General features: G+C 50.8%; 1 protein-coding gene across 1 annotated transcript in view; it reads left to right on the top strand.

Moving 5' to 3' along the window:
- Window positions 1–12,168, top strand: part of RPH3A (rabphilin 3A) — a 279,514-nt gene extending 267,346 nt beyond the window's left edge. Inside the window, exons 18-22 of the mRNA XM_042910479.1 lie at window positions 3,265–3,321; window positions 4,025–4,179; window positions 7,787–7,868; window positions 11,038–11,134; window positions 11,934–12,168. Of these exons, the coding sequence (XP_042766413.1) occupies window positions 3,265–3,321; window positions 4,025–4,179; window positions 7,787–7,868; window positions 11,038–11,134; window positions 11,934–12,064 (522 nt within the window). The 3' untranslated portion in view covers window positions 12,065–12,168. The remainder of the gene's footprint in view (window positions 1–3,264; window positions 3,322–4,024; window positions 4,180–7,786; window positions 7,869–11,037; window positions 11,135–11,933) is intronic.
- Window positions 12,169–13,952: the final 1,784 nt, after the last annotated feature.

A 13,952-nucleotide genomic window follows, 5' to 3' on the forward strand; every position in this document is an offset into this window, starting at 1 on the left:
ATACATACAATCAGAAGAGAACCTAGGGTCTAATAGCCATTTGTAAATTAACTGTTGCTATTGTAGAAAATAATACTGCCTCACCCCCCCTTGTCGGTCACGAATTCCTAAAGCACCGCGCAGATCAGCGGGCGACAGGGTAGCATAGTGCTTAAGATATGGGCTCTGGAGCCAGACTCAGGCTCTGGCACTTCTAGTATAATCTGAGCCCAATGATTTGACCTCTCTAGGCCTCAATTTTCTCATCTGTAAAATGGACTAATGTAGCAAGTACCAACTTCATAAGGTCTTTGAAGGATTAATCTGAGACTACCTATAGAGCATTGGAGCTGTTACTGCTATGTGCTGCTTGCCTTTTGGGAAAAAACAGGAACCAAACCAAGGCGCTCCACTTGGAGATTGGAGAATACCAATCTATACCTCGGAATCAACTGGGGATTTGTATTGTTTTCAATTGTTTCTATAGTTCAGTGTACTTAAGTAGCAAACTTACAGGAACAGCACAGAGGACCGACGACATTAAAAAAACAGGTAGGACTTGTAGGACAACTCAGAATGGTGAATGGAGGGAATCTACCACGTGATTTAAAAAAAAAGCCACTTGGGGCGCCTGGGTGGCTCGGTCGGTTGAGTGTCCGACTTCGGCTCAGGTCATGATCTCACGGTCCGTGAGTTCGAGCCCCGTGTCGGGCTCTGTGCTGACGGCTTAGAGCCTGGAGCCTGTTTCAGATTCTGTGTCTCCCTCTCTCTGTGACCCTCCCCCGTTCATGCTCTGTCGCTCTCTGTCTCAAAAATAAATAAAAACGTTTAAAAAAAATTAAAAAAAAAAAGCCACAAACACCGTTTAGCTGCCGTCGATAAGAAATTTCCTTGTTTAAAAAAAAAATCCAAATGCTGGCATTGTCCAGAAAAATGTAACTGGTTTATTTAAGATCGTTATAAAGTTGAAGCTGCTGAATCGTGTTCATTGAAACATGTTCACTTGCATTAATGCTTTAGGTCTCTGCATTTGCATTAAAAATTCACACACAAATGAAAATGGAGAAACTGTTAATACCTGATTTCTGTCCCCTGTGTTTTCCCTTGCAATCATATACTCAGGTAACTTTTGATTCCCATGGGGGAAAAAAAAAAAGTACCTAACGTTCAGAGCCACCAATAACAGGAAGAAAAAAAATTTCTGTAATGTTTAGATAGTTTTGAGAGAGAGAGCGCACACGAGTATGAGCAGGGGAGGGACAGAGAGAGAGACACCCAAAGCAGAGTCGGCACAGTCAACTCACCGACCTTGAGATCATGATCCAGAATCAAGAGTCAGGTGCTTAACCGACGGAGCCACCGAGGCACCTCCAAATGTTATCTATCATAGTGGATTCTTAAGCACCTTCTCCGTGTGTGTGGTGCACTAGCTGGATGTCTTTTGGCACAATGTTGCACGTTTGGCATGGAGCGTCTTCAAAGAGGCCCGCCGGCTAGGCCTCACTGACTCCTGCAAAGTCTAATGGCTGCACTCCGGAAGCGCAGATCTGTTTTGCAGTCCTGAGCAATTTCTCGCGCCAGATGCCGGAAAGGAAGTTTGCGGATCAGAAGTTCAGTGGACTTCTGATAATGTCTAATTTCACCCAAGGCCACAGGGCCAGGCCTGTGACGATGAGGTTTCTTCACCCTCCGGTAGAGGGCGCACTCTTGCAAGCAGCTTTTGTAACCTGTGGCTTCCTTGAGGCTTTCCCCCCGCCCCGCCCATTTTCGAGCAGTCTGCTTTGTATGAGCCCTGGCACGGACAGGGCTTCTTACCCGCCTTCTCCTTCGGCTGGAGCACGGCTGGAGGTGTTGAGCGAGGCTGGCACAGCGGAGGCTGCAAACACAGTTCTCAACTGGAGATTTTTAAACCGGAGTTTCTTTCTTTTTTTTTTTTTTTTTTTTTTTTTTTAAATATGAAATGTATTGTCAAATTGTAAACCGGAGTTTAAACCACATGTTAAACCAGAGCTTAAACTATGATTCGTGGGGATCTCCCTGGAGATCCTGACTTAGCGAGGTAGGGTGGGACCCAGCACTCTGTATTTTTAGAGACAAAACAACCTGCCCATTTTACATACGGGCCACCTTGGGCCCACAGAGGGGAGCGAGCTGCCAAGGTTATGCCACAAGTCAGTGGCTGTGCTCTCACGCACCGGCCAGAGCCTAGCTCTCCTGCAGCCACCAGTGTGACTCTTCCCCCTGGGCAGCGGGCCAGCTCCCCACAAGGACTCCGTGGGGGGCGGGAGGGGAAGTCCTACAGCATCCTCCCACCAGATGGCCAGCCCGAGGATGGAATATCCCATGTGCCGCACCATGTTTCTATAGCATAGGCAGAAGAACAAGACAGAGCAAGGAAAATTGCAAGAAGCAATTTGCCCCAAATGCCAGGCTCCAAATAAATCATTAAAGACAATCCTAAGAGTGAAGAATTGGCTCTGGCTCTTTTCCTAGAAACAGCTGGTTCTTCAGACCTCCTCCTCCATCCCTCACTCAGTGAGTCCAGCTGGTCAGGACAGTGGCCGGGCCCCCACCTGGGTTATCTGCTTCCGAGTCTGCCCATCTTGCTGTGAGGGATGCAGCCAGCCCCAGAGGCACAAAGGTGGCGGGGACAGGCAGGGGCCTGGAGCCACCGCAGGACATCTTTTGCTCTTTGTCCTTAACCTTCCCACCGCCAACTACCCCCACATGCCCCACGAAGAGCAGGGGCCTCGCAAGTGCTGTCCCTTCCCCCCACCCCCGCCCCGGGCCTCAGTTTTCCTCATCTCTGTAGTGGGGAGGTTGGATTTAGGCAGTGGTTTCCACATTGTGTTCCCCAGAGTCCTAGGATCCCACAAAAGGACCTTAGGAACCAAGGGGGGTTCAGACCCCAAGCCCCCTGTGCCAACTCTACCAAAGCAGATGAAATCTTACCTGGTTTATGAGTGGGGTGCCCGGCCACTTCTTGGCTATGTGACCTCCGGCAAGTGGCTTAACCACTCTGACCCTCAGTGTCCTCATCTGTCAAATGGGATAGGAATACAACCTGCATCATAGGCTATTGTGCATTAACGTGGTCTGCCAAATGGTTAACATTACATAAACTTTATCTAAAACAAGGGGAGCTGGAGGACCACAGAAGTTTGGAGAAGTCACCCTCGTGGCTCTGGCTGCTAATGGAAGGATGTGGGTTTCCGATCCTTCCCATGTAAGGAGATGAGCCTCATAGACTCATGTTATCTTTCCTTTCTGTTTCTTTCCTCTAAGATGAAGCGTGCTGGAACCACCGGGTCAGCCCGAGGCATGGCCCTTTATGAGGAGGAGGTGAGCACTCAGTGGGTATTGAAGCCGCAGTCAGGATCTGCCAATTCTCTTTTCTCTCCCTCCCAGCCCCTTCCTTATTCTTTCCCCCAAAACCACTTGCCCGTCGGTGTACCATGAGAGAAGTACCCCTTCCCATTAGAACATGAGACCAAATGGATGCTCCTCCCGTCTGGAGCCCCCAAGGCCAAGAAAGCCCACCCTCTCACACCCGGGGCACACCCTTGAGTTCCCCTGCCTTGTTGGCAGAAGCTCTGCTGAAAAATTCTGCAGGACTAAAGCAATGCCACTCTCCCTCCGTGGGGACCTAGGACAGGCTGGCTGGGGCTGGGGTTGGGCTACATATCTGTGCCCTCTGCCCAGGTCCCTCATGGGACCCCAGGGACTACAGTGGTGAGAAAACTGTTTTACTCAGGCAAATCTGAGTTCAGAGTCAGACTGGAACCAGGGTCCAGCCCCACCTCCAATCACTCAGGGCTCTGTCCTTGTCTAAGTCAGAGTAAAGCCCCAGGCCCCCAGGTGCCTTCACTGCTAGCCCGACTTTCTGGTCTCTGGAGACTGGGGAGCATCTGCTGTCCATGGTGCTGACCGTGCTGGGGCGGGCCAGCGCCTCCTACTTTCCACAGGCTCCTCCCTCCTGCCAGTCATCCGTCCCGTTGCCTGGCCCCCTCCCCTTCCTAGACCCATATGCCCTCTTCTTCTACAGCAGGTGGAACGAATTGGTGACATAGAGGAACGCGGCAAGATCCTGGTGTCCCTCATGTACAGCACACAGCAGGGAGGCCTCATCGTGGGCATCATACGCTGCGTGCACCTGGCCGCCATGGATGCCAATGGCTACTCAGATCCATTTGTCAAGCTGTGAGTCATTGGGACTGTGGATGGACCCCAGATGGGGTCCTAGATCGTTGCAAAGGGAGAACCTAGAGAATTTCCCCAAGATCATTGAACGTTGAGGCTCAGAGAAGGGAATGAGCGTGCCCAGGGTCACACAATGAGGTGATGTCCAGAACTGGCTAGAGTGTGAGTCTGGGGTCTCAGACAGTCAGACCGCTGTGTCGCTCGCCCATATGAGGAGTTTTGTGACTCTGTCCTCTCCAGTGGGAGAGAGGCAGTCGGCAAGTTGCAGTAACCCCATTTGGAGCCCCCTGGAATCAGCAACACATCCCTCCAGCAGTCCAGAGCCTCACCACTGAAGAAGCAATTCCAGCATTTCCCAGTCTGGAAATGCTCTAAGGCCTTAGACTTTGGTTATTCCAGTAATAGCCACCATGGGGAGTAAGAGAGACGTGTTATCTGTGTTAGTCCAGGTCCTCTGGAATGATGCCAAGATGGGATTCAACAAAGGTTCACTAGGAGAAATGCCTGAGTGAGGGAAAGCAGGGAGGGAGTGGGAGAGGCCACCGTGTGTGCGAGAGCGGAGAGGGGAGGTGGGAGCCAGTGGAAGCATACTAGATGCAAGTTCGGCGAGACCGTCCGAGTCCTCAAGGCCCAAATCAGCCGCCAGACGAGTCCCATGTCTTCTAGGAGGGGGCCCTGCCACCTTCAGTCATCAGCTGGGAGCAGGGTCTTGGCACGAACGTGGCTGGATTTCCAAGTGCAGCAGCTGGGGCCTAGGTCAGTTATGCTGTGGCTGGAGGTCCACCCGGCACGTTCTCGTGGCCACCACTGAATCAGACGTGGGGCTCCTCTCCCATCTCTGCCAGCTGCTAGCTGTGTAACTATAAGCAAGTTGTGTTTCTGTCGATATGGTGGAAAGCCTGGGCTCCGGGTCCAGACTGCCTGGGTTTGAATCTTAGAGCCGGTAGTCTTCAGTGTTCTCCAGCTGTGTGACCTTTGGCTAGTGCCTTCACATCTCTGGCCCTCGATGTCCTCATCTGTAAAACGGGAAGAGTAATATTGGCCATGAGGTTCTCTCCTCCAAGGAGCAGACACCAAGACTACGTGAGAGGTGCAAGAGATTTATTGGGGAACATGCCTGTGAAGAAGATTTGAGAGGGAGTGAGAGGAGGGTCAGAGGAGAACAGGTGGGGAGGAGGGGGGACGGTTGGGCAGGGAAAGTCGAAGATTGAAGGGCAGTTCTGAGGAAGTTTTGACGCAGGCTGTGGGGAATCCTGGAGTGCAAAGTCACTCGGAGGGGCCCTGCACCTCCCAGAAATGGGGCTGCCTCCTGTCCCTGCCGGCCCAGGTACGGGAGCTGCCCAGGGCAAGCGCAGCCACAGTGGGAACATCGGGGTGAAATCAGAGTCCAGCAGCTTGTCAGCCAGTTTTGCCCCCTGCGGTTGGAGATCTGAGAGATATGTTTTCGTGGGGTCCGGTACGTAGTAAGTGCTCCATAAATATGTGCCATTATGGTTATAAATCACCACCACCACTAGTCCTACTCACGGCAAAGGGTGCTCATTGTTCCCTCCAGCCTGGGAGACGCTCCCTCCCACTGACTACCTTTCATAATCGAAAGCAATGCTTCCCTTCGGGTCATGGCTAAAACTCAGTGTGGACTTTGCTTCAGATTTTCTTCGAATGAGGAGTTAGTGAACAAAAGAACCCACGTGTCAGGGATGAGTTTGATTTCTGGGAGTCATTGGCTTTTATTTTCTCATACGGTCCAATAGAGAAAATTGGCTCATGGACTACTGTCCTGCCCTCCATTACATCCCAGCCACATGCAAATTGTTTTTCTTAAATAATTCTCCCTCCCACCCCTTCTCTCGTCTGCCCAATCTCTGCAGAAGCAGGAGCGTTGCTGAGGTCACCAGGAAAACAGCTGCCCTGGTGGCCATTGTGGGAAAGCTAAAAGGAGGCCATTAATCGGTTTAAGACCAAATAAAGATTTTCAAAATCAGAATTGATTTTATCTCTTTAAATTTTTTTTTAATGTTTCTTTTTGAGAGAGAGAGTGTGTGTGAGTGGGGGAGGGACAGAGAGAGAGAGAGAGATACAGAATCTGAAACAGGCTCCAGGCTCTGAGCTGTCAGCACAGAGCCCGACGCGGGGCTCAAACTCATGAACTTTGAGATCATGACCTGAGCCGAAGTTGGACGCTCAACCGACTGAGCCCCCCAGGCGCCCCAATCTTATCTTTATCGTCGCTCAGCACCTCATACTTTCAGTACCAACTTTGTGTCTCTTCTTGAAAAGTATCCTCAGGGCGCCTGGGTGGCTCAGTGGGTCCTGTTTCAGATTCTGTGTCTCCCTCCCTCTCTCTCTCTCTCTCTCCCTCTCCCTGCCCCTCCCCCACTTGTGCTGTATGTCTCTCTCCCTCAAAAATAAATAAACATTACGAAGTAAAATTCACAGATGAATAAAATTATCCTCACGGGCTGTGGGAGGTACAGGCTTCCAGTCATGGAATGGATGAGTCACAGGGATCATAGGTACAGCGTATGGAATAGAGTCGATGGTGTTGCAGTCGTGTCGTATGGTGACGGGTTTGGTGAGCACGGTAGAAGCACAGACTTGTCCAGTCACTGTGTTGTGCCCCTGAAACTAATGGAACATTATACGTCAGCTATACTTCAATAGAAATAAAGAAATAAAATAGATTGTCCTCCAAAACCCTTCTGTAAGTAAGAAAAAAAAAAAAAACGTTTGCCCTCTTTAGAGACTGGGCACCTGGGGTATGCCAGAGCTACAGTCAGGTTCAAAGTTGCACAGTGAGTGATAGCTTTAATCCGAATCCAAATATCCCCACTCCCAAGAGTTGTTGGCCTATTTTATTTATTTGCCCAGAAGAAATTAGTTGAGCACCGACTATGTGCCAGGCATCGTGCCTACACTGGGGAAGAGCCTTCTAGGCAGAGGTAATGGTATGTGCAAAGGCCCCGCGGTGGAAAGGACAGTGAATGGGGAGTGGGGTGAAGAGCATGGTGCAAGACCAGGCTGGGCCGGGGCACGGACCCAATCATACAGCGCCTTAAAGGCCACATCAAGGATTTTGAACTTTACCCTGAGGTCGAAGGGGGGGCCACCGACCAGTTTTGAGCAGGATTTACTATAATCAGATTGGCATCTTCTCCTTTCTGTCTACACAGTCACCGTCTCCCCAGGACTTGGGGGCAGTCTAAGGGGTAATAGTGAGACTCCAGTCACCACCATCTAGGCTTTCAATCCGATCCCTTGGGAGAAAATACTGGCTGGGAGCATGGACTCCATAGGCAACAGCTGGGTCAAGTCCCCAGCTGTGTGACCGGAGGCACGTGTCTCAACTCTGGATGCTCAATTTCCTTGTGTGTAAAACAGGTGGCCGTAACTCCACCGTCTAGGGTTTGTTGAGAATTAAATGTACCTACGGTCCTCAGCACAGTCCCCGGTAGATGCTCCAGTGCACGTTGGCCATCGTTAATGTTGATTCACTTTCTGATTTGTTCATTTACTCTCCTGACGCCGGACGGCACCTTTGGGGTCATCAAGAGGCTGCTCTTACTCGTTTAACGTCATCCACAATAGCATTTCTGTCTCCTCTCAGCTGGCTGAAACCGGACATGGGAAAGAAAGCCAAACACAAGACTCAAATAAAGAAGAAAACCTTGAATCCTGAATTTAATGAGGTGAGGCTGCCCCATTTTTGTCATGCTCTGAGAGATTTCCTAGATGCGAGAGAGGAACACGCTCCCTACTAGGACGTTGTAAAGCACGTCAAGAAAAGTTTTTCTCACAGATCGACTTGAATTAGCTAAAGGATAGGTAATGAGTTCCTGGTCACCAGAGGGAATCAAGCCTAAGACAAAAGCCTATGGATTAGGAATGCCATAGGAAGAAACTGCATTCGGAGAGAGATTGAAAGGAAATCATCTCCAATGTCTTTACCAATTCTAATAGTTTGTGGTGCTGAAATTTGAGGAAATAAATGGGGGTAGTGATGCCCTTTACCATCCACCCAGTTGGCACTCCCTTCTCTCTTCTCCCTCACCCACCATGTCCATCCTGGGCATCAAGTCCCCGCAAGGCCACTGTCTACATACCCTCTGAATGTGCTTCTTCCTGTTGTCTCAGTGTTACTTGTCTGGCATTTTCTGTCTGGACTGTTGCATTAGACTCTTGCCTCACTCCCTTGTGTTTGGCCCATCCTCCACCTAAACATGAGCTTTCTAAAGAATGGATCCGGATTTGTCATCCCTGTTGCTTCACCCAGCAGTGGCCTCCCCACTTCTTAGGGTGACAGTCAAGCCCTTTCGAACTCACGTCCCACCCCTGCCCTATCTTAACTCCCCTTCTCAGGTCACAGTAACCTCACACAGGTCCTTGGTACGTCTCATAGCCTTCGCCCTCGCTGCTCCCTTTTTCTGGCCTTCCATCTCTCTCTTTTCCTTTCTGGCAAACTCCTTCTCATCCCTCAGGAGTTGGGGTGTTAACCCTGCGGGTACGCTCTCCTCTGTGTTTCCAGGCTTTACATGCCCCCGCGTCTTACCCTGTCCCTCTGCATCATTTGTTGACAGTTTTGTTAGATGGTAGGTGTCCGGAAATATACGTTGAATATAATGATCTGATGTTGGGTCAGAGCCCGCGAGTATGGATTTTCACCAAATGTCGGAAGGTAGGGAAAGAAAGCTACAGTACAGGTGTTTTGTGTTGTTTTGTTTTTAAAAACGCACGTGCCTGTACGGGCGTGCGTGGAGAATGTTCTGTGTAAACAGAGCTCAGAGCACCCCTGGCCATTAGTTCAGCCCACCCCGTTCCCAGGCCCCTCTTTCAGCTGGACCCCAACTCAGACTCAGGAATTTTGAGTCAGGAACCAACTGGCAACTGTTGCCGACCTGCCCTACCCTCTCCTGGAGTCTGAACAAGTCACTGAAGAAGAAATCCAGGCAGCCAATAAGCCTCATTAACAATAGAGAAAGTATGAAACAAGGCCAGACACCATAGTCGTCACAAACTGGCAAAAAATACCGTAAAATGTTGATACGGGTGTTGGTGAGCCTGTGGGGAAAGGTACACGCCATGCGCACGAGAACAAACCAGTCTGACTTCCTAAGGGATGTTTGTCAAACTACTCCAAAAGCCTTACAGTTTTTAAGTTTAAATTCCATTTATTCGGGGAACAGGTAATATAGTCACATATTTGAAAATTCCTAAAGGACCCAAGGTATCCGGTCAAAATCCTCCTCCTTTCCCAGCCTCTATCAACTACTTGTCTTCTTCCAGAGTAACTGTATATTATCCGTTTCCAGAATTTATAAGTATACAAAACAAATACGTATGTGGCTTGCTTTCTTTTTTTTCTTTAATTTTTTTTTAACGTTTATTTATTTTTGAGACAGAGAGAGAGACAGAGCACAAACGGGGGAGGGTCAGAGAGAGAGGGAGACACAGAATCTGAAACAGGCTCCAGGCTCTGAGCTGTCAGCACACAGCCCGACGCAGGGCTCGAACTCACGGACCGCGAGATCATGACCTGAGCCAAAGTCGGCCGCCCAACCGACTGAGCCACCCAGGTGCCCCTGTGGCTTGCTTTCCTGTTGATCACAGATGACATCACAGAATACGCCCACTGCTCTCTATCTTAAAATTTTACAAACCCGGAAAGACACTTCTCGGAATTTATCCTAAGTAAGCTGTCATAGATGTACGCAATGACTTAGTTGCTGTTTGCCTTTTCTCATATCATTAACGGCGTGGAAAGTTGGAAACAACCTAAATACTCAACTGTTGGGCATTAGGTTAAGGAACAGCCACACAACCATTAAATGAAGCCATTAAAATGGTGATGCAGAAAAAGATTTGCTAACATGCTAAGCTGTTTTTTTTCTTTTAATTTTTTTTTAATGTTTATTTATTTTTGAGACAGAGAGAGACACAGCATGAGCAGGGAAGGGGCAGAGAGAGAGGGAGACACAGAATGTGAAGCAGGCTCCAGGCTCTGAGCTGTCAGCACAGAGCCCGACACGGGGCTCAAACTCATGAACTGTGAGATCATGACCTGAGCCGAAGTCGGACGCTTAACCGACTGAGCCACCCAGGCGCCCCGCTAAGCTGGTTTTTATCATATGTTACAAAATGGGAAAAGAAGGCCATAGTGCAGTATATTTATTTTATATTTCATAGAATATTCAAATGTTTCATATAATATAATACTCAAATGAATATTCATATTAGTTTTAAAAACATACTTTAATGTGGTCACACACGGGGAATGTTGACAGTGGCTATTCTTGGGTGGTTAGACGGCAAGTTTTGGTGTTTAGGTTTTATTTTATTTTAGCTTCCTTGTTTGTTTTAATGGTGAATGTGAATGAATTTTATAGTTAGGCAGAAACGCTATATACAAGTCAGATTATCTGGAAACCTAAGCACCTGTCCCTCACATTAGCCTCAGGGCCCTCGACTATCCTTAATCTCTAAATGATGGAGTGAAAGGAAAACCCACTTCAGAAGCTACCAGAATGGAAGGACTGATTTCACGGGCCATCTGCCTTCAAGTAAACTTGGCCAGGAGCAACTCTCTTAGAAAAGCCCCATCAGCCTTCCTGTTTCAAACAGAGAGTCATTGAAAGTTACAGAGAGTTACAGGGCTTGAGGGACTTTGTTATACAGAGTAGTTGTTGAAAGGGGATTGTCAGGCCTGGGGTAAAGGCTCGAGCAGGAGGGCCCCCTTGCTCCCAGATGCCCAGTTCTAGGGCCTCCCGTTGGTCCATGGACCCTTAGGGCTCAGCCTCTTAGCTTCTGATTCTAAGGGCTCAGGACCCTCTCACTCACCTGTCTTCCCTCTGCTGCAACCAGGAGTTCTTCTATGACATCAAACATAGTGACCTGGCAAAGAAGTCCCTGGACATCTCGGTCTGGGACTACGACATTGGAAAATCCAACGATTACATCGGTGAGTGCTCCCAGCTCCCAGAGAAAAACCCATCCTCCGGGGAGAGAAGAGCCTTACCCAGGCTTCTCTTGGGGAGGGGTGTGGCGGGGGGGGGGGGGGCAGGAGGGGGGGTCAGGGCATTCTTTGTCTTTTGTGGCTACATTGCCCAAACACCAAGTCAGGACCCATGGTACTGGTTTGGGTCCAACGTGGGGATGCTTTCACAGGAAAGGGCTTCCAGAGCTGGGCAATTGGGTCACGATTGGTTATGTGCTGCACAAATCATGTTTAGTGCATACTCGAATCACAGAGGAGAGTGGGGTCTGTGGCCTCAGAAAACAGGGCGCAAAGGAAGTCTCCTTACTCTGTTTGCAAGTCGTGGAGGAAGGTTCTAATTTTCCCAGCATCCCTTCAAATGATGAGGAAGAACAGCCGCTAAACATGGGGCAAGGGAGGGAGCCCCGGGCAAAGGCCGCAGCATAGGCAACCGTGTGGAGTACCCAGAAGGAGTGGGGAGAAGTTTCGCCGAGCGGGGTGGTCACTCACAGAAGGTCTTTAAAGATGAGGCCGCGAAGCTATGACCTGATGCTACAATAGGGAGCCATGGCAGGATCCTGAGGAGCTGGGGCACAGGCAGAGAAGGCCAGCAGTAACCACAGCGTCATTACGACAGCCCCCCGTAGAGAAGGATCCCAGGTTGCTGGAGGGGTCACTTCTTGGTGGCAGTTTTTCCCCAGCTAGACACTTGGGTCCAGAGTGAGAGTCCCACGCATCTCTCCGCTCTGACTGCCTGCTCCTGTCTCCCTATCTCGTCCTCCAGGAGGCTGCCAGCTGGGGATCTCAGCCAAGGGAGAGCGCTTAAAACACTGGTACGAGTGTCTGAAAAACAAGGACAAGAAGATTGAGCGTTGGCACCAGCTACAGAATGAGAACCACGTGTCGAGCGATTAGGATGCCCCCCGCCGGGTCCCCAGCTCCACGCCCCACCCCCATGCCAGCTCACCCACCCACCTACCCCAGCTGCCCTTTGCACTCCGGTCCCTCTTCTCTCCGCCTCCTCCACCCCTCCCCTCCCTGCACCTGCCTTTGAGGTGCCCCCCCCCACCTTGGGCACCACTGCCAAAGACCTTTTCCTCCCTCCCTCTGCGATGCTGTGGCGCGGGCCCTGAGTGCAGCCCCTCTCTGATCCCTCTAGGATAGGGCCACAGGGAGAGGGAAGGGGCAATTTTGACAAGGAGGTTGGAATGTAATGACCCCTCTGGGTAAACGGCAAAGGTTCCTCATCATTTAGAACTGTTTTTAGACCCTCCTAGCCTCGAGCACACACACACACACACACACACACACACACACACACACAACTTGCATGTCGTGTCTGCGCATATCCTCAGTTGTCAGCAGACCCGGACAAGGCTGTGAGGACCAGCACCGGGGCAGAAACAGAGCATCCGGGCCAGGCTGCCCCTCCACAGCATTACCCGCCCCCGCCGATGGCCAGGAAAACAGACCACCGGGTTTAAACTCCCCGGGGCCTAGGAACACACCCTCCTGGCTCCAGATGCGTCAAGAAATGCACGCACAGAACACACAACGGGATCCCGTAGCCTCCTCTTTCAGGATGCCCCCCACTTGCTTCCTAGCAAAACCCGACACCCTTTCTCTAGCGCCCCCACCCTGTCCCTCCACCTCCCTTCCCCTCTCCCAGGCCCTGCACCCCACCAAACTCTCTCACCTCCTCACGCTCCTCTTTCTCTCCGTCCATCTCTCTCCCCTCCTCCTTTCTCTCTCCCCAAGGGGGGTAAAATAGCAATGGCAAGACAGAGACCTTAACCCAGCCTCGCCCCTCACCAGCTTGACCCAAACTGGCGCAGCCCGGAAGTCCCCGTTGGGCCGTGCTTCTCAAAACTTCCACTCCTGTCGGCAGGGCTGGGTGTCCTCGGGCTGGGCCGGCTGCTGGCGATGTCCCGGGTGCCTGGTGACGTCCCGGGAGCTGTGTAGACATCCTGTAGAGGGCTTCCTCAGCCCCTGGGCTCCCCAAGTCGGTGCCAAAGGCATTTAGAAACCAGAGCTCTGGGGGCAGGGGGCCTCTCCAAAGCCCCCAGCCTTCCTCCCCCCTCTGCCGTCAGTTAAAGGAACACACGACTGCGTCCTTAGCGCTCGCTGACTCTCTGCATCTCTGGGATCCTGTCTCTCACTCAGAATCACCTTGAATCTCTCAGTCTGTGTCTCTGTCTCAGTCTCTGTGTCTCTTGCACTTTCTTCACCAAGTTTGTCAGGGGAAGAAAACACCATCATGAATGGAAAGCTTTCGAGAGTGACAGATCCTGATGCCAAAGGCCATTGTCCCATCATGAATCGGTCGGTCTCCCCCCCTCCAAAAAAATAATAATAATAATAATAATAATGGAAAGGAGGAAAAAAGCAATGAGAATGAACGCTATAAATTTGAGGCTGGGGTCAGGCAGTCTTCACTGCCCCACGAGAAAGGCTTGTGTTTTTCCCCCCGGTTTCCATTGTCTACCCCTGTGAAAATCACCTCCTTCTGTCTAACAGCCCACCATCACCTAGAGACATCACCAGATGGACCCTAACGCTCTGCCTTTCTCCAGACACGCCTTTGAACCTCTCCATTCAATGCCTCCACCCCCAGCTCCCTGCACAAACTCATCGGAAGACTCTGGTTTCTCGCCTCGAATAACCGTTTTCTAAACATCGAGATGGCTCTTCCCCTTCCCCAAGATGGCCAACGGCTTCCTCGCTGGCATCTTGCCCCCTGACCCTGTCTCTCTGTCAGTCCCCGGGGCACCCACTCTCAGCCCACCTCCTTCCTTCCCACGGT

Source organism: Panthera leo, chromosome D3, assembly GCF_018350215.1.
Source record: "Panthera leo isolate Ple1 chromosome D3, P.leo_Ple1_pat1.1, whole genome shotgun sequence".
Classification (NCBI taxonomy): Eukaryota; Metazoa; Chordata; class Mammalia; order Carnivora; family Felidae; genus Panthera; species Panthera leo.